General features: G+C 35.0%; 1 protein-coding gene across 2 annotated transcripts in view; it reads left to right on the top strand.

Annotated features, from left to right (window-relative positions):
• Nucleotides 1–24,830, top strand: part of LOC145680794 (kielin/chordin-like protein) — a 222,949-nt gene that overhangs the window by 19,590 nt on the left and 178,529 nt on the right. For both annotated transcript variants that reach the window (XM_081751833.1, XM_081751832.1), the window contains exons 3-8: nt 1,345–1,470; nt 5,442–5,573; nt 10,746–10,880; nt 12,683–12,813; nt 18,083–18,283; nt 23,884–24,048. In XM_081751833.1, coding sequence (XP_081607959.1) covers nt 1,345–1,470; nt 5,442–5,573; nt 10,746–10,880; nt 12,683–12,813; nt 18,083–18,283; nt 23,884–24,048 — 890 coding nt within the window. The remainder of the gene's footprint in view (nt 1–1,344; nt 1,471–5,441; nt 5,574–10,745; nt 10,881–12,682; nt 12,814–18,082; nt 18,284–23,883; nt 24,049–24,830) is intronic.

Genomic DNA, 24,830 nt, shown 5'->3' with positions numbered 1-24,830 from the left:
ACTATTTATACAAAAATCTCAAGATTCCACGCCAAATTATTTCTGAGATATGACTAGATGCAAAAATAGTTCAAGATTCTTTATCCCTTATGAAAAACTTCATTTCTCAGAATATAGTCTTATCCAAATCTTGAAGTGCGTACATTTTATACAATATTTGAAGGTTCTAAGTCTAGTTGTTTTAGATATGTGTAGAACAGAAAAAAAGTCATGTTCACTTATTTCACTTTAGGGAACTCATTTCAAAATAGCTCGTCTTATCTACAATTCGAAATGCAAGGATATCATTTGTACAAATTTTTAAGGTTCTTCGTCTAATAGTTTTGGAGGTTTGGCGCACGGCAAAAAGTAATTAAGCTCCCCTTATTTACCCTTAATTGTATTATATCAAAAAACGCGTCTTCTACGGATTGAAAGGAAAGAAGAGCATTTATAGAAAATTTCATGGCTGTACGTCTAATAGTTTTGATATCTGGCGAATGACAAAACATAATTCAAGTCCTGGTATCACTCCTCAGGAGCTCCCTTTCAAAAAAATCCCGTCTAACAGCTTGAACTACAAGTAGAACATTTATAGCGAATTCCAAGGTTGTGCGCGCAATAGTTTCAAAGACAAAGAATTTCAAATAATAATAATAATAATTATCATCCCTTTTTAGGTGTCACATTTCGTGTGACAAACTTTGCACACATTTCCTCACATCAAAACAAGATAATTTTTTTCACTCTGGCGAGAAGTAACTAGTTTCAGAGATATAGGTTTATTAGTTTGTGGTGGTAGTGTAGCCAATCTGAAATCATTATTACTACTTAAATTGCCTAGAAGTGCCTGTATCTCTGAAACTAAACGCTTCTCAGCAAAGAGCAAATTAAACTTTTCTTTTATTTTGGGGATAGAAATATGTGTGCGAAGTTTGTCAGTTATCTCTCGGAACAGTACTGATTCTATGTACTGCTGAAGGTTTTCGCTGCAGCTGGAGGCGTTGACTGCTACGTTCTGTCTCGAAACTCATTGCAAATAATTATTCAATATTTCATGATTTTTATATTCTAAAATTTCGCAACGCACTCTATAAGACTGCATGGTAACCAATGTGTCGTGACACATGTATTGGGAACCACTAATTTAGAGAATAACTTGAAAATTAAGTGTTGAAATCATTAATTCATTAAGTTTATACACTACAAATCCGCATTTAGGTGATTCGTTGTGAAGGTGAATCTTCACGATAATTGAGAAATTAGCGACACATATTACGAAAATATATTCTTTTACATTATATGCTAAATATTTTAGTTTTCTTCTTATGTTTAATTATGCTCATTTTATTATTGTATTTTAAGGAGGAAACCAAGGATGTGGTCCAGATCTATTTGACTGCGGCAATGGTGAATGCAAAAGTTTGAATGCTCGATGTGATACCTTTCCAGATTGTTCTAACCAAAGAGACGAAGATCCTGCCATGTGCAGTAAGTATACTTAGCATTTAAAACTTTAATTTTAATTAAATAAGTAAAATTCAGTATTGTCAAATATTATTTTTAGGTAACTAGCATGTTTAAATCTTTTAATCGCCACATATTCTGTTCTAGTTTATTTTACTCCACAAGGTGTTCGAGAAGTTTTCGTACAACTAGGTTAAAATATCATAGAAAACAATGTCTATGAAACTTCGTTTATTTTAGTACATACTTTAGTTCAGGAATGCAAATAAGCAACAAATTTTACTAGTCCAAGAGAAAAAGCTACTAGCCCACATCTCACAATAGAAATCATTTACTTACCTCTTCGGTATGGTATTAAATACTCGCCCGCACGGATGAACCACTTGCCCCGGGCGAGTAGAAAAAATGAAATGAAATCTTTAAGTTTTACGTCCCACGTTTATGCCGGTTAGGCTAAAGGAGACGGTGATAATGAGTAATGAATAAAATGGTGGAATGAAGGAAGTGGGAGGAAACGGGAGAACCCCGAGGAAACCCACGCACACGGTGTTTATCCAGCACAAAGTTCACTTGTCGTGGGCTGGGATCGAACCCGGGACCCCAAGCACCAGAGGTGAACGCTCTACCACTTTTACTGTAAGATTAACTTAATTTTGCAATTACATAAAGCCTCGTGTAATTCTATTTTCGCACTACAAAGAAAATGTTGGAGACAGTACAGTTTCTAGTTACGATTAAAGTATTCTCATATGTTACGTTATCACTTATTAAAATATTTTACAAGCATATAAGATGGGTAATCGTAAAGTTTGTGATATCACCAAGAAGGTTCCATGTGTACGACTTTGTAATGCTGTAGTCTTCTCTACATAATCGACACCTAAAGTAATAGAACATTTTGACATCTTGACTCCTATCAGTGACAGACCATTTTGAGTATTTAGAACTCAGCATTTCCAGTATTGAAAAAGAAAACAACCGCAAGCTCGTCGCTCTAGAAACGTCAACCACGAAGTGTGGTATATATTGCAGTTCGAGAAGGGAGCGAGTAGGGTACCAGGTTGGACTATCACCGCTTCAGAGCAGAACTATTAGCAAGTGCAGGAAAGTAGTTTAACTTGATCTCAACTTTATATATATATATATATATATATATATATATATATATATATATACGTGTCTCGAAAAAAGAAGCATCAGTGAAAAAAGTAATAAGAATGGATAAAAATAGTTTGCTTAACAATCTGTATGGATTATGGGGAATCATCCGCTTCAGTGCACTGGAAAACAATTTGGCTCTCCATGTCGTCATGAAAAGTTATTTGCAAGTGGTAATATGAGCGCCAGTAAAATTGAAGTTGCAGAAATAGGTTTTATAAGGCCAAGTTGTGTAATTTTTAAAAATATTTTTGTTATGTTTATTCTCCCCTAGCTTCCTGTTAGCTTGTTAGCTTTGACATTATGCTAGTACAGTACAGTCCCGCTAATTCCAACAGATTATCTGGGATAACAGTAAAATCGCGGTTCGAATTGGGTGAACACGTTTATTGCATTGTAATACATAGCGTATAGTATTTCAAAACACGTTTTCTAACCACACGGTATACGTATGTACTCTACTGGAAAAATGTTAAAAATGTTTTAACAACTTGCCATTAATTTCCACTTACAGTATGTACACTAGTTAAATATCTTTCCATTAGGGGTATTATTATCTTCGCGTAGTTCATTCTACAGCATTCGGCAGTTTGTCAGTTGTTGTTTCAGTACAAACACTGTTTCATCTGTTTTGAGCATTTGCAAGACCCGATTGTTACGGCGAGTAAGCGTAAACATACAACCTTTACTCTGAATGATAAGCTAGACCCTCTAAAGAAAAAAATGCATTGAACGAAAGTGTACTTTGTTTTCCACGAAAACACGCATCCATTTTCATCCTTTTAATTATTAATTTCCTAAAACTGTGTATTTTCGTCACAAAATAAACAAATAAATAAATAAAAAATAAAATTTTCCTCCTGAACCTGTTCGCATTAACCGGATATTGGGAATACCGGGACTCAACTGTATTATTTTAACCCGAGAAAGGTAAACTACGTAAATTTTACATGTACGAGTTGGAAACACTGATGTGACGTAACAGTAACTGTGTGTAGAAATACAATCCTCAAGATATGCTATCGCGGGTTAGTTAGTTTGATGTTCCGACGTTAATTACTTCTATAGGTGTTATGTTATCAGTACCAAACGATTGAGTGTAGAACCTTATACGTAAATTTGGCGTATGTTTACCTATTAACGTAAAATCTTACACGTAAGTTTAGCGTGTGCTTACCTTTAGCGTTAGTTTCCTTGCAGGCATTTTTTACGTATGTTTACCATTAATGGACCATTATCATTCGTAAAGAATTAATTATTACTGTACTACAAAAGTGAATAAGTGTGGTGCAATAAATAGCGAGGAATCTATTTTAGTGATATTAGAGGAGACCTCACACTCAAAAATGGAGGAAGATAATGTTGGATTTGATGTGAGGTCAGAAGAAGAAGCAGATGACTCCGACAAAGATCCAGATTACTATCTCAGTGAAAATGATATTGAACAACATTTTGTGTCAGCAATTTGAACTGTTGAATGTGATATCACAAATCCAACCAAAGAAGTCGAAAGTTTCCAAATGTAGTAAAAACAAAAACAGCAGTCTCGCCATGCATTCAAGAGAAGAATCTGGATAACATTAGACAGAGAAGGCAGTATATTTTAGAGATGAGAAGGCAAATGAACTTACATTTGACGAAAGTTAGTGGTGTTATTGAATTGCTAGGAAAGAATGTTTTTTCTTGGAAGACAAATCCAATGACAGATTCAAGTGGGAAGATCCCAAGAAGGAACATTGCCGTAACTGCAATAAGCCAGTATGTGGTGAACATCAGATAAAAATGTGTCATAACTGTGTGTGATTTACGAACCAATCTCACATCTAATGTGAAAGAATTATCCAATATGAATTCAATATTTCCTAGTAACAGGCTTCCTAGTGATAGACTTATATCTAGACTTTCTGAGACGTTTGTTCTTAAGTGTTAATAATGTTTATTTTGCTCTTCTATGTACTTCTAAAAGATTTAAGATAATAGCAGCATCGTAACATAGATTTTTTCTGGGAGCAAGTATTAATACGCGTATTTGGGCCCCCTAGAAAAAGTTGTTTTCTAATTCTTGGGCCCCTCTCTTTCATTTTTCTCTTACTCTTTATGGGTCCCCCAAAGCCTGCGGGCGCTCCCAAGGTCTGCGGGGCGGTTACTTACGCCCTGAGCACGTTCCATACTTAACAAATTAATTAAGGGGACAATATTGAGAAATCTCTAAGCCATACGAATAAATATTATTTCTAGGGACCCTAATAGTAGATTTTTTTACTGAAATGGGCCCACAACTCATTTTTATTTTATTTATCTTTTTTTATAGTTTTTTGTTTATGTAATGTAGGGAACCTGTTTGATGCTTCATTTATAATTTCATGTTCGTATCGTATAGGAGTAAGAAAATTTTTGTTAAAATGGGACCCCTCGAACGGCGGCGAGCTTTCCTAGGTTGCAGTTGTCCCCCCTGGCCCCACAAATTACAGCCCTGGATAATAGTGTTGTAATACTATCTAAACAATAAAACTTCAATTTTGGAACCTTGAGCAAAGCAACAATAATAGTTTTTATATGAATCATATATTTATACATCATTATTTAGTGTGTACGTAAATATTAGTCTACATATGTTTACCTTAAATGAATTGATAGTGAAGTTTACCTTTCTAGGGTTAAGCTGAAATAATTCATTTAAGGAAAATGTGCTTTGTGACCATGTCTGTACTTAAATTTTCGACTTCCTTACAAATCGTAGGATTCTATACACAAAAGTAGCAAATACATATTTTTAACCACAACAAATTATTGAATACACTGTTATAATAATTATTTCTTTCTTTTCTTTAATATAGAAAAACTTGGATGTAATAAAGATGAAGATACATTTCAATGTAACAATGGTAGATGTATTCCCAGAAGAAAACTTTGTAATGGATATGTAGCTTGTTTGGAAGATAAAAGTGACGAAGATCCAGAAATGTGCAGTAAGTGTATTATTATTATTATTATTATTATTATTATTATTATTATTATTATTATTATTATTATTATTATTATTATTATTATTATTATTATTATTATTATTATTATTAATTGCACATGACTAGCACATACGTATCAACTCCCTGATTTCGTTAGTATGTTGTGTTAAAAGTATAAAACATGGAGTATTGAAACATATAGTAGAGAAAGAAAAACTTATCAACTGACAACTTCAAGTGCTACAAGTGCTCGATATACATTCCTTTAGTCACGCGGAACATCTTAACACTGTAGTCCAGGTCCATCATATACGTTGGAGTATATTTTGATCAACAATACGTATAAGCGTTCTGATCTGATTCTTTAGATTATCAAGATCAGCTGACAAGGATGGTACATAAATTCTATTTCTGATAAAAGTGCAAGAAAAAATCACAAAAGATTGGATCAAGTAACCGGGAGGCCATCTAATCAGATGCTGATCGTATAGAACAGATGGCCATTCCGTAAAAATCTTCTTACAGACACTCAGTTACTGTAAATTTTGGAGTATCGATTACATTCTCTTTTCAGTTGGTGATTCTTTTTTGAAATTGTATGAAGAAATGTCATTTAACGGTGTTTAGTGATCTTGTTGCATGAAACTTGAGGATACAATATACACGCCACGCTTCTGTTGCCGCCATTTCACTCGAGTATCCTCTGGTAGTCAAACTGTGGACTAAGACCTCTCACGATATGTGATACGAAAATGAGTGAGTTTTCCTTTGCAAACTGTATATTTTAATATTCTATGTCTTGCGTTTCTTACACAATATACGAACGAAATTCGGGAGATCAACTGTTATAACATATAAGCATACTGAAGTATTGTTCTATTTGTTATGTAAATATAGGTTAGACTACATAAGTTAAGTCTTTTTTAAATAACGTTATTCGTCAAGGATCTAATAACATGATAAAACAAAAAAACTTACAATACAAATGATTATAGTTTCTTCCTTTTTTTTTTTTTTTTTTTTTTTGGACAGTTGGTACAAACTTTATCCTACATATCCACAAAAGCAGCATGTAAGTCTGGGCACTTACAATGAGTACAATTTTCTTTCTGTACTGCTGTCGTATTACGTACTGCCAATCAGTTGTTGGTTCACATCAATTACATTAATTTTAATTAATAATCTTTGTACTCATATCTCACAGGGTTGACCAATTAAAACAATTTCTAACTGAAAAACAAACTCTGTAGGTATAAACAAACATTTTACAACATTTGTGTCATAATCTTATTTCATTTCTGCGGGTGAAATACTTCCATGTTATAACAACGAAATATTGTATTACGGTCAAAATGTCGAATGTAAGTCCAGATACAACCAAATTTGAATGAAGACCTACCATTTACGTACTGACGTCTGTGTATCTGCATGTACGTATGCACGTTCAGAGGATATTTCGTCAAGGATATATCACGTAAAAGATTACATATACATAAGGGGCTCTGCACAACTTTCTATTTGGTTCAATATTCGTGAAGCGCCTGGCATTTAACATGCAATACATTGCAAACTGTACAAGCCACCGTAAAACTCACTACACCAATGGATTTCCCAGAAAATTGTACATGGATTGGATATATCACTTGCAAATATTCCCATTTGAAAAAACAAAAAAATTGAATCCAATATGGCAGATCAAATATGGCGGCAGGGGTGGGTAACATGTGTCAGAAAAGCAGTAATTAATCCAATTTGTTTTACATATTCCCACATTCATGTCCAGTTACATCTAAAGAAACTAAAACCAATTTTGTGTCCGAACGATATAGTAGTGTATGATTGAATTCCGAATGTATGAAGGCCCACAAACATGCAAATTACCCATATGAGCCGCTAAAATTAGTACAATACACATTGGGCAGCGGAGAACTTCGCATTTGAATCAATTTTACACTAATCCCAATGGGATAGTTCGCGAATGTACCTTGTTAGTTTTAACCAGACTCTAGATAGTAGTATGTTTGTCACGCCAAATATAATATGATTTTTAATGTCAATGAATTTGTTGTAATGAAATTCACGAACGCTGCATAGAATGACGACCTCAATTCAATTTAGTGCATTCTTCGATTCTATACATGGTATTGAATTTTACAATAGGAGGCATAATTACATCCTAACATAGCCAAAATTACAGAACCCCATTAACAGTAAAGAAAACATTATCATTCAAAAAAAATAATTTCAGTTATGTCTTGAATTTAAGTTTTTTTATTGCTTTCATATGACAGTATGTAACACGTTATGCAATTTCTTATCTATATATGTTAAACATTTTGATACATGTTGTTTTTAATCTTGATTAATATGAGTTTTCTCTTCTACGCTGTCTCTTAGTAGTGAATACATAGCCGGAACCGAGTTCAATGTTTTATACATTTTTGCAATACATGTATCAGTATCAGTATTCTTTCCTTAAGTTGAGAGAATACTTCAGACCTCATCAACCACAACAAGTGAAGTAAAGTCGAGTTCATATTACCAAAACTTATTTTAAGATGTCTATCTCGAAATCATAAGTAAAGGATAAATAATTCCGTTAGTAAGATTGATACTTCGTGTTAACGGTCAAGAATAAGTGGCAATCTCGCTAAAAGCATATAAGTAATGAGTCAATCAAGTTCCGGATTGATTTTATTCAAGTAGAGGAAACAGCTCATCACAAGGAATGATAATAAGGTCGCGAGCGTATATGTCTGTCGAGTGATTGAAGTAAGTTTTAGTACACTCTGGACCAGCAACCACGTAGCGGAGTTTAACATTACCATGTGTTGCGCGGTAATTTGGTCGTGTTTTCACCACGAAGCATAATGCTATAGTCCTAACTTCTGATACAATTGGGAAAATCAGCCTTAGAAATTTACGACGCTTTACACAATGTTTACACGTATAAGGCACTGAAGAGAACAAGCACATTTGATTGACACGTACGTTTTCGTGACAGCGAGTTAACAAGATAACTGAACAGAACATTGAAACACACGAAGAGATGAGAAAAGTATGTACTCCGTGAGGAAACGTCTTCCTGATAACAATCGTCTGAGTTTCCCGGAAATTATCAGTATCTTCGACATCAATAAGCCATGATACGTATTATCCATGAACATTTGAAAAAAAGCCCTCTGTTACAGTTATATACCACACACTCTGAAAATTAAACGGAAAAAGCAGCGAGTGTCAAGCTGCGAAGACTACATTCTAACAACATACTCATCGTCAAATTTCTCAAATACATTGCTCTCAGGAATAAAATAAGATGTCTTAAGTACGATCCTCTTATGAAACGACAGCCATTGGCAACACAACAAAAATTCACATGCATAAGTCACAAGTGAAGGGTTTGATGATCATCATTTTCGAAGGAAACGGTCTCATTCACTAAGAATTAGTTCCAGAGGGCTAGACCAGTTATGGTAGCTTTTATCCATTAGATCACAGCGAACGAATTACCCATCTAAAGTGCACAAATTTGAATGGGTAAACGGAGGAGAAAGATGAAAAGTGAAACTACAACAATTCTTAACCAAAATAGTCACTATTGCAATAACATACTTTTGCCATCACTCAGTAAATTATTGGATTTCGTGGTGAAATAAGTCTGAAGTCTTCTATGGAAAATAGTTTTCAACTGTACGTTGCAACCTGCCATCATCAGGGAAGATCTTACTCCCCAAGAATTAATTGAAATGGAGTGAGATATTGTAATCGGTGTAGGGTTCCTTCTATAACTCACGAAGAATCTGCAATGTGTTTTGAGCAGATTTGTGCGTTCATTGTGGTCCAATATGTAGAAACTATGCATTTTAGATATTTGCTAATATTTGTGGGCGAAATTACGATGTACTTCAAAGAGTTTCGCGCTGTTATGATTAGTAGTGATGATCCCACCTCCAAGGAGAAAAACATGATGGATGAATTCACTATTGCTTATTGTACCAGGAACAACTTCTAGGGGTTTTGAAAAACAGTTTTGTACTTCCATAAATACCCAGTCACTGTCCTAATCGTTTGTTTGTCGTAGCAGCTTCATTTGCCAATAACAAATATCAATCCCGATGCAGGAAACTTCTCTGGATATTGATCGCCAGTGATCTGCACATCTTCCGATGGCGGTACTTATTGCCCGAAGTCAACTCATGTGGCATCCATAAAGTCAAGTTTTTTCACCGTACTGATTACACCGAGAAGTCAAATGACAATGATATGGTGTATATGTAACACGCCTGCAATGGAACGAACACTTTCCTGAGGACACGCTTCTATAATGTTCCTCAGGAAATCACCCAAACATGATGTCTGAGATTTTACAATGCTATGTCACTGGAACGGAATTTGGCAAACTAACAACGAATGGCGCAATCATTCTCCATTTCCATAATGTTTTTTGTGGTTTATGGTGCACAATAATTAAATTTGAATTCGTAAAGAAAAATCATTCATGAGTAGGTGTTCTCCATGATGCACTTTTATACGACCCTGTTTAGCAACACATTATCCTCTAACAGTTTGAGTACTTTAGCTTGTTTGTTAGGCGTTTACAAAGTTTGTGACGTTGTATTAGTAAATCGCTCTGTTGAGTTACTGAGGTGAGTTTCTTAAGAGCCAAAAAACCGACATTTAATTCGCAACAACTTACAAGAAGGCATGAAGCGACTCTTCCAAATGTTAGTTGTAAGGCCAAAATAAGCTCCAGAATTGGAATCTTCTTCACAACAATTCTTCTTCTTACAATTGTAACATTATCAAACGATTTGGGACCCGAAAGAAATGTGTCGCTGTTATTTACTTTCCAACATACACACTAGATAAATAACATCAGATGATTACTTCTTGTTTCCGAAATTAAAATAAACACTTCGGGGCATTGTGTTACATTATATTGATGCAGTCAACATGGAAGTATTTTCAAATATCATATGATAACCCTTGTGTCAGAAATCAGTAAATTTACGGTATATATCAATTGTTTTCAGTTTGAAACTATATACGTATTAAGCAATTTTCAGCAATAACTAATTACTAAATCTCGTGTTTAATTCATAATTTTAAATTTCATAAAATGTATCTTGTAATATTGTATAAACGCATTAATTACATAAATTATTTCCAATCCAGAGAAACTTAAATGCAAACCACAAGATGTATTGTATTGTGATGGGAAATGCATTACTGAGTCTATGATATGTGATGGTAAAAAGGACTGTTCAAGCGGAATAGATGAAAATGCACAGAAATTTCCACGTCAATGTAGTAAGTCATTCTCTTATTTCACTTCATTTTATTATTATTATTCTTAAAATTGTAAGTACCTTCAAAATCTATGGGTGACAATTTATTTGTGTTACTTAATATTCGAGTTAGAATCATCAACGTCAATAACGAAAAAAGGTGCAATTCTCTTTCTAAGATCTTAACCACGTTAAAGTGATGATACAACTCTTGTTTTGTGAAAATGTCTCCAGAACATCCTGGTGAATAATATAGTTCGATTAAATACTCAGTAGCAAAATATGATCACACAACAGAGAATCTTCGCAAAAAACTAACATGAAAGTATTCACTTAAAAATATATATTTATTAACTTATTTGTATTGTGATATGGAATCTGAAAATTATACTCAATTTCGTTCTTTATTTCTTTTATTTATATTTTAATGACCTATCATCTCACTTCTATAATATAAACTTTGTAATAGAATTTCTTTTACTAAGGAGAATTTTGGTACCACCCTTAATTCTAGAACGTACGTAGCCAACATGCTAGAAGTTATTAGGCCAACATTCCAAATGCAATGCTGTCCAGCTCAATAGAGACAGCATGAATGTGAACCTTCAAATTGCATGAATGTCAACCTTCAAATTTTGTGAAGTTATTGCTCTTTTACAAGACAAGTGAAAGCCTAAAATTTTCTTGTCAAACAGACCATGAAAGTTTCTCCTAATCCAATAAATGTGTAATTTAAAAAAAGTGTTGATGAAAATACAATTATTTTCAAAAAATCTAGTTTAAAAATAATTAGAAGCCTATAAAAGTAGACTAAATGGTAGAATTGTTAGTCAAAGTAACTTAAGCATAGTATTATATACCTACTTAAAGATTGTTTGAAGCATAACAGTTGAAATACTGGTGCAAAGTTTACCTATCCAGCGTATCTCAGATGCTAAAATTCGCTCTTTCAATCAGTCCTTAAGCGGAGCCAATACGAACTTAACTGGCCCAACCATTTGTAGGGCAAGGTTTGCACAGAAAAATATCATAGTATTTTGCATACTTCCGTAAGTAGTTACTAAATATTCAATATGATTCAGTAAGTAGTCCGGTTTCTCGTGAAAATTACATGTGGGACGCAAAATCAATATTTTCTTTATAAGATCATCGTCTTCTGTTTGGCTCCTACTTATGTAGAATACTAGTATTTCTTATATGGACTTCTACAGTATTTTGAAGGAACAACCAACCGTTCTACAACAAATTTAGTTAGCAAAAGTGAATGACATCCAAGAGACAATTGATATTCCTAATCCTAGTTCCTGTTATATGTTAAAAGATCATGTAAAAATTAAAACTGGAACAAGGTTAAATAAATAACACTAATAATAAATCTGGTTATTTTGTCAAGTGAGAGACTTCTTTCTCAATGGTGAATATAGTCAATGACCATATCTCGGTGGAACGCCAAATGATACCAGTCTTCCAAGTATTTTTTCTTTAGTCTCTAAATTTGTTTACCTTACTATGCATTATTAAGTATACTTTATTAAGTATAGAAGTATTTACAAAGGAAATGAAACTACTGTACAAAGACAAGGGCTCAAGTTGTACTATCATTTATTTATATCAGTCGCTGACATACAATATAAGACTCAAATATGCTTTTGATCTGCCTGAATATACCTATATTTTTTTTAAGTATTGATGCAATTCAAAAAGTTAAACTACACGTACTTAACTAAATCAATTATCATAATCTTGAAATAAGCAGAATATAAAATACTGTACAACTAATTATAAGTGATCTATATTAACCGTTTAATTTTATTCTGGTTTCAGAGCCAGGTACCTGCACAGGTTATGGAGATCCTCATTATGTAACATTTGATGGCAGTTTGGTTAACTTCCAAGGAGTGTGTAGATATGTTTTGGCACAACCTTCATCCAACAAGTTCAGCATAGAAGTCATGGTATGATAGCTATGTAAAATATTTTAATTATTTAATAGTGTGAAACATTCTTTTGTTTGCAAATATTGCAAAAACCAAGAATAAATTACACAAATGCGTCCCAACTCATAGAATTTGAATACCAGAGTAAAACTTCATTACAATTGTAATATCAGCGAGATGGCATATTCATGCATCGACCTCTGTTCTGTGCACATAGTAGTACAATGAGAGAACACTGCATGCAGAACTTACGTAGTGCCACATGAAAAACCAAGAAGTAATGATGTGATTACGAATCATTATGGTTTAACTACGTCAAAAAGTGCAATATAAAAAGACTATTGCTTTTGAATGGGACTGCATGTTCGGCCTCCTGAAGGCGGCTCTTGCACGGCAAAAATGCTTTGTGCACAAGGTATATCACTACACCAGTGTGTTCAAGTGATAGATTGTTGCATTGAACAAAATCAAACTCTACGTAGCGATGAACAACCGGTTAAATGCAAAACCTGAGCTCACGACTGAATGACAAATAACATTATATTCACACAGCAGTGACAAACCGTACAAGATCTACAGCGTTAACGCAACACTGAAACATAACGATAAATGTCAACTTCATTGAGTCAATGGTTTCATTATGTTTGTTAAAATCAGGTTGGCGAAATACATGTCAATGTGTTGATTTGCATTCCTAATACTTCAAATTATTTGAGCCACAATGGGAACGTAAACACAGTCATTCCTTTGCTGAATAGTAAACAGTCAGGATTTTGGATAAATTCCGTGTTAGCTTATCCTACAATGATGTCCATATACGCATGAAAACCTTTTATAATAAACACAATCTTCAAACGTGCCTTGTCAAGTATCATTGTAGCTAATAGCGGAGCTGTGATACCTCATGATGCTATTTGATACAGCACACAAACTTGGCTGCTATTCGTTGATGCCAACACAACCAGTTCGCTATTCTAAAGAAGTTCTGGAGGCGGAGATCACACCTTTCCTTCAGAGTACTCTGGACGCCATATTTCAGAAATATAATGTATCAATAATGGTGGAAGGCTTAGTGTAGGATGATGGCTAGCGTAGCTTCCCAGGCATGAACGTTCATTTGAATGTCGTCCCTCAAATATGTGTGGGATATGGTTTCTGGACAATTTGTTCGTCATTGTTCTCCAGCAGATCCTTGTCTTATGGATTTACAAGCACACACCTTGGCATGAAATTCCTCAGGAACTCATCTAACGCCTGTTTGGCCTGACGATGATGTTCAGTTTCTCATTGCAGCAAATGAAGGTTTCACGTCATAATAATTTATCAAGATTAGAATTTTTATACCACTTATATCCAACTATCGATCGGAACTGGCTTTTATTGTCAGAAGTAGGAGAAAGAGAATAGGTTGAGCAAAAAGGGAGAGTTAACGAGGTATGTAAAATGGAAAAAACAAGATTGGCAGTGTTCATTAATCCACGAGTAATAAATACACCTGCAGAACTATCAACTACGCCTTGTTTTCCTGTCACTTTTTTTTCTATCAACGATAGTACTGTCTTCTCCTAGTCCCTTTTGGGTGGATCACTGAGAACTCAAGCAACAAAGTGTGACGTCACAGATCAAATAGTTGGAAATGGCTGTGTTAAACAGTTATTCATGTTATGCACCTCTGATATAGACCATTACCGTGGTCAAGCGCCTAGCGCGCACACCTTTTAGTGCACGTGGTCCTACATTGGATTACCAGTGCTAGAGCACTCAAATTTGAGCTCATGGTAGTGGTTTGGATATTGCTTTAAACTGTAGGCTAAAGTCTCACATAAATGAAGAGAGACGCTAAACTCAAGAACAAGCAAGCACCTGTGATGTGAATTCCGTTCCACTCACAAGTATGTTCTTGGTGTTGCAGCTTTTTCAATCCTACTTATAAGCTAAGTACGTATTCTGGTACAAAGATAAACTATTCTGATACAAAGTATGAATATGTGAATTGATATAGAAACCTTTGTCTTTACAGTTGTAAATATGAGAAAGCAACGCTTCCTTTTAGTGCAATCTTTGCGAGCTTGGATTTCAATCGTCATACAATTATATTTTGGGCATAAATATATATTTTCTATAAATAATTTGTGAAGCGTGTTTTCGAGTTATTTGATTAATTTGATTGTGTTGAGTAGAGAAAGTTTCTAAGTATGTAAAAAAAAAAAAAAAACCCGCAGATACAAGCGAAATTTTATTTTAGACGAACTGAAAAAAAGTTGTCACTGTGACAAATATGAAATATGGTAAGCAACAAATTAATTTTTCTTTAACAACACTCAGAAACACTCTGTGTAGATACACGACATATAACCAGACAAATGTTCACACGATAATCAAAGTTCTGTCTCAGAAACTCAAAGATGTTATAATGACCGTGTGTCTTGCACTAAAAGGTCATTTCATCACAGTCTGATCGTTCCCTACAGGATGACTGACTAAACGTTACGTATCTGTATGTTTAAATATTCTTTAAGATCAGATTAAATTCAGCCTGTAGATTGAAATGTGTTATATACTTGTAAGTATCCTCAAGAAGACTTATACCTAGGATTTTGTTGACGGAACATGTACTCACCATGTTTAAAGTTTATTATTATTATACACAAAAAGTGAGGATATCTGTCAGGTCATATGCTTCATATAATTTTCTTTAAAATCTTATGACACATATTCCTTTTGTTTGCAACGGTTTCCCCATTATGTATAAGTAACAATAGAAATTGAGAATACCGAGATAAGCCATATACTGTATGTCGACGAAGCATATACATGTAACTAAGGTAGAGCAGCAGTGTGCAGATTAAAACAAGAAGAAATATTGGACTTTCCTGTTAGTGTGTGACAAACATTTTATTCTACGGTAGCTTTTGAGTCGGTAAAAGCCCCAAAAGATAATTATAAGAAGAAAAGGGAAAAACAGACTTTATCGCTATAAGCTAAGGAAAGACAGGGCCCATTCGGGAGAGTAATACTTCCGGAAGTACGTTTAATCACGTCCTACCCTAGCCAGCTGTTTTAAGTTGATCACAAAATTTATATCATGAGAGTCAAGGTGGAACACAACAAGCTCTGCGGGGCTTTTTAACCCGTTCTTACTACTATTACTACTACTACTACTACTACGTATCTGCACAAAAGTAAGTAGATCACTTTTATAAGTATTATTTCCACCTTATTTTAATGAAAAGAGTTTTATGAAAATTAAAAAAATAGAAAAACTTGCCTTTGGCCGGGTTTGAACCCACGGCAAAAGCGATTTCCGTTACTATCCCGTAGCGCCAGCACGCTCCGCCTCCAGGACCTTTTTTTAAGATTAATCGACCATACCTGAGCAACCCAAGTTTCCTCGTATAACCTTTAACAAATTCGACAGGGACACGAACAGATACTTATCCAGGACAGTTAAAATTCCAAAGGCTCCAAAGACTGGGAATCGAACCCGAGACTTCGTACATCAAAGGTGGATGTGCTAGCCACTAGACCAGCGGGGAGAGCTTGCTGACAGCGGCAAGCGTTTGTATACTTCTTCTTGTATACTACTTCCAGAAGTTTTTAATGAAGCCTTCTTCCTTTACCTTGTAGCGATAAAGCTTACTTATTGTTTTATCATATTTTATGTCATTAATTTTTACTGACTTGACTTTCCTCAAGAAATGTCATTGGTTGTATTAAAACATTATTTTAGAGACACTCTGCTGCACAAACCGTGGGTTTTCTCATGAGTCTCCCGTTTTCTCCCAGTTACTTTGTTTCACCATTTCATTCATTTCTCATCACCACCGTCTGCTTTACCATACACGACGTAATCGTGGGACGTAAAATTGAAAAATTTCAAATTCAGAAGACATACTCAACTTTCTTCTTTTTTTTACCGCATGTGTTTCGTGCCCTTCCATCTAGTGGAACCCTAATTCCTAGAAAATATACCTCTACAACCATATATATGTTGTTTAAAGTTTCAACCTTAAAAGTGTCAATATGTTTGTTAAATTGTCCAAAAATATTTATTTATCAACCGTAAATACATTCCTTTGTAAGTTATTACTATGTTTATGTTATCAGTCCCTTTAACCTTAAAATTACCAAACCTGTATGTGCGACCAGGGATAAAAGTGAGAGGGAACGCCAGAGGACGCCGTACCCGACTTCCAGAAGATATCTGTGGTGTCCTTCCCACTTTCTAAAAAATATACAATGAGCAAAGACAGGCACGGGGCACCATGCTTCCCCCTAACTTTCACTCTTGGCTACGACTGATACCAAGAAGAGGGTAGAGGAGGCAAATCAGGACCTTGGAAGAAAAGGGCGAATCCTGAAATCGGGGTGTTGGGAAATAAAGCTGAATGTTTTGCAAGTGCATTAAAATAGCAAGGGCGAATCTTTGTTTACCTTGAAACTGTGAGAAAACTAAAGATAAAGCAGGGCAAAACGCGGTATCTATGTGTTGTCCAGACCTGTCGGATACGAGGAAAAAATCGAGTTTTCGGGTTCACCCTTCTCTTTCAAGGTCATGAAATTTACCCACACTTTCTTTCGAGTGATTCTTACACTAAAACCATTGACTTTAAGTTAACATTTGAAACAAAACTCAAAATAGAATCGTTTCAAATTGACTTACTTTACATTTATTTTAACTGGCTACTTGTGTGACATTGTTTATACTATCCAGGCACGGATAGGTATTGTTAACATCTGAACTTCGGTTTTATCTTGAAGATGTATGTATATAGGCCTACATGTCCGCAAGAGCAAGTATATTATACTCTTGTAGACTTCGGTGTTTAAATAAGATACCAAAATAACACTTAAGAAATATAGACATTGAAATAGAAACAAAGATAAGTTACAGCTAATACCAACAGGTTGTCAAATCTGCCCGTAGCATTAAAATACAAGGTTAGTATAAATGATTCATACTACTGAGTATTTAGACAAAAAAGACAGATAAAAATGTTGATACATAAAATTACTTTTTTAAAATAAAAATAAAACAGATTATAAATAATATAAAGCTAATAAAAGTGGTCATTATAGAGTCGAATCAGGAGCTCTTAGGACACTTTGTCCTGCAAAAAAAAAAAAAAAAAAGTTTAAAAACTTAAACGTGCTGGCAAAATCGATCTCCCCAATGGTATTTCTAAGGTTGAATCACGCAAAATCTAGTTACATTTCATAATCCTAAAAGAAGGTAATTTTGAATACTGAAAATAATAGAGATAACGTTAATTTGTATTTATTTCAGAACGAAAATAGAGGTACCACTCTAGTTTCTTGGACGAAAACCGTATGGGCTATTTTTGGAGAGACTGAGGTGCAACTAGACCAAGGAGGAAAAGTGTTAGTCAACGGTGCCGAAGTACAGTTACCGTACAACATGAATAATATTAACATTGAAAGGAGGGGAGGCAATGTTATCGTGAAGTCCTTAGACTTAGGTGTTACGGTAAGTAGAAGCAACATATGTTCTGTATTGTGATTACTAAAGACCGGATATTAGAAATGCATATATGGCAATTTAATTGAGAATTTCGTGTTAGTACTTAGCTCATCATCCTTTCTTCGTACAGATTTAGTGAAAGTAGAGATTTACCTAAAATATCATTTGATTACAAATGTTACACACAAGATCTATTTGGTAAGTAATGCCACAAAGACTACAAATATTTAAAAAAATATTTACATAATAATAAGAAAAAATAATACCTGTAAATTAACATTTTTTAAAATATTGCCCTCCTGCATTGATACATCTTCTCCAGCGGGATTTCCAATATGCGAAGCTATCCTAGAAGGCTTGTACAGCATGCACATTAAAAGCAATATCACAAGCAGCTTTAACCCTGGAACTCCAGACATATTTTTATACCTTTGTGTACCAGCCGGGTCCAGTGGACCCACAGTAATATATAGAGATCCTCTAGCAATATAATTAACTTTTTGGGAGAAAATGAACATCGAAATACTAAACAATGTCATTTTGCTATGTATTTTTGACGAATTAATAAAATACACTTCGTAGTTATCGTAGTTATACCGTACACTAGGTGTATGGTAACTTAGGAGTATTACTATTACTTTATATGAGCTCAAATAGAAATCTAATTTTTAGGCATAATGAAATAGTCAACATTTTACATACACGTAATAACAACATTAGATTACAAGAAGCAAATATTTGCTTCTAAAAAAAAAAAAAAAAAAAAAAAAAAAAAAACAGAAAATTACGATCACTTTTCCTTTTCTTTTGCATTTTTTATGGTTAGTGTACGAAACATTTTTCACAAACAACTCTGCTGCTCTCAGAACACTCATTTGTCTTGCATTTGATACAGAAGATTCTTGCCTTACAATCCCATTTTGATGGGCAGATCCCACATCGAGCTTTCTTTTTCGATGGCTCTTTTTCCGTGAGCTGATCAGTTTCTGTGTGGCTTCTCTTCTGTGGAAAGTCTTCTCCAATATGGGCCATTTGTTTGCCGAGGGAAATCAGGAAGTTACAACGTTTCAATCTCTGCTTCTTGTCTTTCTTCTGTAGTGACAAGAATATAATATAAGTGCGCTTATATCAATAATGTTGAAGAATATTACTAGAGACCATCTCCTTTTCATTTGCTTTATGCTGTAACAGTAGGTTATTTGGTCCATAATGTCCACGCCAGACTTTGTTTTGTTGTAGTAAAGGATTACTTCTGGCTTTTTCTCTGCTGTAAAAGTCTCAACTTCAGGCTGTTATGCATTGTACTCAGAAGAGTAACAGTTTTGTACTTCTTTGGACAATACGAAACTATCATGGCATCCTGTTGGAATCCAAACAAACTGGTTCCTACAGCCCTACTGTAATCCGTTTTGGTAAATGAAGTTAGGAGTTCCGGCTTACTCTTCCGTATAGTTCCGACGTAGGTGAGTTTTCGTTCCTTCAATTTACGTGCAAGAGAAGGACTTGTAAAGAAGTTATCCCCAATAATTTTTCTACTACTTCCAGCAATTTCTTCCGTCAGTTGAACAAAGACTCTTTCCCCTTGATTGACCTCTCTTCCCTGTTCTGGACTCTTTCCGCTATATATCTGCATCTTCCACACATAGCTTGTGGTGCTATCACAAATAACCCAGAACTTTATTCCATATTACCCGGTTTACTTAGTATGTATTGCCGAAAAGGACAATGTCCACAAAAAGTTACAAGCTGTTAGCGGTCCATCGTCTTGTTACCTCCGGGAATATAAGCGTTCTGTGGAGTTTTATCCCAGTCTTCAAACACTGCACGAATTGGAGATAGTTTATCATCAGGTCTGGCGCCTGAGCTCTGTATCATCAAAACGTAGAGCGGAATCGATTTGTTAAAAACGATTCGTTCTCATAATGGAAATGAATATACGTCGATCCTTTTCCTTACTCCAGAGCTTTCTAGTTCTTTCATTCATTGATTTGTATACCCATATAAGTATTAGCACGCCAATATATTTCTGAAGTTCTTCAACACTAACAGGTTTCCAATCACGAGGAAATTTTATCCTACCTTCCTTGTTAGTTCACTTGCAAATTGTTTTCAGAATGTTTCTACGAAAAAATAGGCACATTTCTCATCTTCAACTTCCCTATTAGCATACCCTGTAGAACCATGGTTTTTTGTAGTTACATTGGCAGCACCAGAACGCCCGCGACTGGTAGTGAAGGGTACTAAATTTCAATGTTCTAAGCCACTTCTAGAGGTGAAATTGCTTCATTTTGCACATTGCTGTCACTAACATCAGAAAAATCACTCTCACTTCCAGATAACTCTAATAATTCACAGTCCACTTCTCCATCATCTTTCGAATCACCAGAAAAATCCTCCTCTTCTGCCAACAGACATTGGCGTATGTCATTATCGGAAAGTCCGCCAAGTGTCAGTATCCTCACAAACTAAATCCAATGACTAAAGTGAAACATGCACTGGCTGGTTTAGAATATATTTTAGGTATAAATTTATAATATGCCTCTGAGAAGTGGTGCCAGGGAGAAAACAATATAAAGCAGTAGACATTACGTACAAAAGGAATAATTTGTTAGGAAAACTTACTAAAACTGCATTAAACTCCTTTATAAATAAAACATTTTTAAACATAATACTGAAAACAAAGAACAAAGAACACGCTGACGTTAACCCTACTATCTATGAACCGCAATGTAAATCAAAACCAAAATTGAATAAGTATTCCCATTAAAATATACAATGGGTCCACTGGACCCACCTGGTACACAACGCTATTATTTTTATATATACCACCTGACTTAAAGAAACAAAGTATTTCAAACATAACATGGGAGAGGAGCACCATAAAGAAAAAGTCACGGAATATTAGCGACCACTCACGAAAACTTACTCTGCAATTAATAAACGAAAAGTCATATGGGTCCAATGGACCCGTTTGGGACTCCCAAAGTTAACGTAGTAAATTATTCTGCAACGCTGAAGTCCGCGGGAGCCAAGTCGGGACTGTAGGATGGTTGGGGCAGCGTTACCAAGTTAGATTTGCTCAGTTAGATGGTTACGACGAAGGCACTGTCGGCTGACTCGTCATGGTGAAATTTCCAATTGCCTATCATATCTGATTTGACGCGCCGGATCTTTACTATCAGTCTCTTGAGGAATTCTTCGTAAAAATTAGAGTTAACAGTTGTTCTGGGAGGTCCAAACTCACGGCGAACGATTACTCTGATATCAAAGAAAAAATCTCATGGTCTTGATCTCTGATTTGCTTTTTTTTTTTTTTTAGGGAGGATAAGGAGATGCCGAGATTTGTCACTCGGCACTTTGCCTCTTCGTTTTGGTGTCGTACTGGAATATCCACGTTTCATCACCCATGCTAACGTTGTCCAAAAAGTGAGGATCATTTCCACATATTTAGAAAACGTCTTAGCAAATTTGCACTGAGCGGGGTTTTTGGGCATCGGTCTCAATCTCGTGGACGATAGATTTTAGAATTTTTAACATGTCAGCCTTTAAAAGAACACTCATTTGACAGTCTGTAAGAAAAGTTCTTTCACACAGGTAACATTTTCGTAGCTTGACGTGATTGATAACGTCCAGCGCGAGCTTCGTCGTCGATCTCTTGCGAGCCTTCCAAAAATTCCTTGTTCCACCTGTAGACTTACCTTTGTGATAAACATTCATCCTCTCAGGCCTGTTGAACCATTGAAAAAGTTTTTTCACTGCAGACTTGATTTTACACAGCACTTGATCGCGTTTTTTTTTTTTTTTTTTTTTTTTTCAATGTGCGCTGTATCGCAACTTGTACATAAGACGAAGCAGGTTTACGAAATCGCCCTCCTTTACCTCCGAGAGCTTGGAGACAACGGACAAAGCACTCCTTCAGTAGTTGATTTACACCATAATCGAGCCCGGCGGACAGAGTGAGCTGCAACGTACAGTCGCTTCACAATAACACTGTATACAGGTCATTACTTTTCGGACAGATATTGTACATACTGGGGCACATAAAAAATACAGGAAAACTCCTAATTACGGGGGAATCGCAGTTATTTTCCGTACTTCTTTATTGTTATCCGTGTGACAATCTGACAAAGTTACAATACAAGGGATATATCAAGTAATTTTATTTCTAGTGTCGACAAAACTTCAAGGTCTCAATCAGTTTACAAACTAAAGGAAGCATAGGCCAACATATATTCACGTGTATTGTTTCAAGAAACGTTTCCTTCTTTAATGGATGTATATTTTCGAGTTTCTTCTTGAAAAATTAAACGAAACTTGCAACTCTTTCTACCATTAAAACACAAGGTTATGTACGGTTAGGTTAACCCTAAATGATTCGTAGGGTTAAAAACAGTGGCGTATTTACGATTTTGTTTCGGGGAGGGCTTTGCTAACTTTATTCCTGGAAATGTAAAAATTCTGCTACTTTAATATAGTAAATAATATTTCGGGACGTTGCTTAAGCCCGGAAGACACCTCCTTAAATACACCACTGGTTACAAACGATTGCGTATTTAGACAAACGAAAATACCCACAAAAATGGTGATACACAAAAAGATAAGTTGCCAAGTTTCAGCAAGCAAAAGGTTGGCTGAATGATCCCCTTAAGACAATTGACTTCTGGATCTCTCGTCCAATCATTCATAGTGTCGCCATTGTGTCAGTGCGATTAGAATTTATTATCTCAGGATCATAATATATATCTTTGAACATTTATGATCAAAATATTGGATATTAATTCCACATACATTTGAGTCTATTGCAAAATAATAATTTTTCTTAGCGGTTAAATAAAATGATCTCTTCATTGGAAATAATAGGAAAAACCTGGAAAGTCTCAAATAATTATTCCTGGAAATGGAATCTTTAAGTTTTACGTCCCACGGTTATGCCGGTTGGGCTAAAGGAGACGGTGATGATGAGTAATGAATGAAATGGTGGAATGAAGAAAGTGGGAGAACCCAGAAAAACCCACGCACACGGTGTTTGTCCACCACAAAGTTCACTTGGTGGGGGCTGGGATCGAACCCGGGACCCCTAGCACCAGAGGTGAACGCTCTACCACTGAGCCACCGCGGCCCCCTATCAAAGAACTTGAATCTTAACTGTCAACTCTCTACATCCTGAGCAAGACTGATGGTGATCTCTGGTAGTTCTTGAGATTTTGTTTCCCTCGGACGGGCACACGGATAGAGGAAGTTAATATACGAAGATGTTTCTGGTAGATCAAACTTCTTTAAATTTTACGTAATTTCCTAATTCGTGTATGTAAGAATGTTTCCTCTTCTTTCAGTTTATAAGGATTACGTTGTAATTTTCAGTGATGTTATTTCTCTGTCGTTCCGTCACTGAAATAAGATTAGCATTGTTATATCGTTCCCTAGGAGATAACAAATTCTTACAAACACGACACCTCTGCACTAAATTTAAAATGTTTATTTTCTTCTCACAAATGTGAACTGTAATGAATTGAATTTATGGTATTAACATCAATGAAATAAATGCATTGGACTTGAATTTTTTGTAATAAATAAATAAACAAAACAATTGAATGTATTTCTCTTAGGTAAAATGGAACGGTAGAAGCAGAGTTGATGTTGAAGTACCAGCACATTATAAATACCAAATGCAGGGCTTGTGTGGAAACTTCAATGGCAACCGGAACGATGACAGACAAATTAGAAACGGAACAATTGTAAAATCAGATGCTGATTTTGGAAATGATTGGAAGGTAAGAATATACATATAATATACACTTTTTTCAAATGTTCTCTCTATATATAGTTTCAATCTCTTATTGGTCTAATTTCTTACCTAATCTCACCTAGTTAACTCAAGAGAGCTTGTTCGAATCAACTCGCGAGAAAGATATACTGCGTACTCGGTTCTTCAGATTTGTCTCAATGCCATCTTGGTCTTTCTAACTATACTCATTACAATATTAGCATATGAAGGCTGTTCAATAACGGACGAAGTAATCATAGGCAGATCCAGGCCTGGAGGGCGAAGGGTTACTCACGAATTCCCCCAGCGGCATAAGCACTGTAACATACACAGATACTCGACTGGACGTATAAAGCCAAAAGGTAACTGAGCTAGCGCAAATAAGAAAAAATCATTCGAAAACAGAGATACGCCACTGAACTACTAGGAAAGCCAGTGAATGCTACTTAGATTTTTATAATTTTCTTTGTAATTTTTAGATTGGTAAAATGTTTCAAAATTTAACAAAACACTAAATTCAAACATTTTCGATCATAAACGTTTTATTGCTGAAGTAACGAAATATATGCTTCAACAAAACGTTAAATTTTCAACAATAATTTCTATCCAAATGACTGTTTTAAATTATATGTGAATGTGATTTTTCTTCACAATTACGCAAAAAAAAAAAAAAAAAAAAAAACTCGGAATTTCCTTGACATAATTATTTCTTCACAACAATACAAAATATACACGTAAACACGTGTATATACACGTAAATATACAAGTATACACGTAAACTTTACAAAA

The sequence above is a fragment of the Thermobia domestica genome, chromosome 3 (genome assembly GCF_964235325.1).
Source record: "Thermobia domestica chromosome 3, izTheDome1.hap1.1, whole genome shotgun sequence".
Taxonomy (NCBI): Eukaryota; Metazoa; Arthropoda; class Insecta; order Zygentoma; family Lepismatidae; genus Thermobia; species Thermobia domestica.
This window is presented reverse-complemented; position numbering and strand designations above follow the sequence as displayed.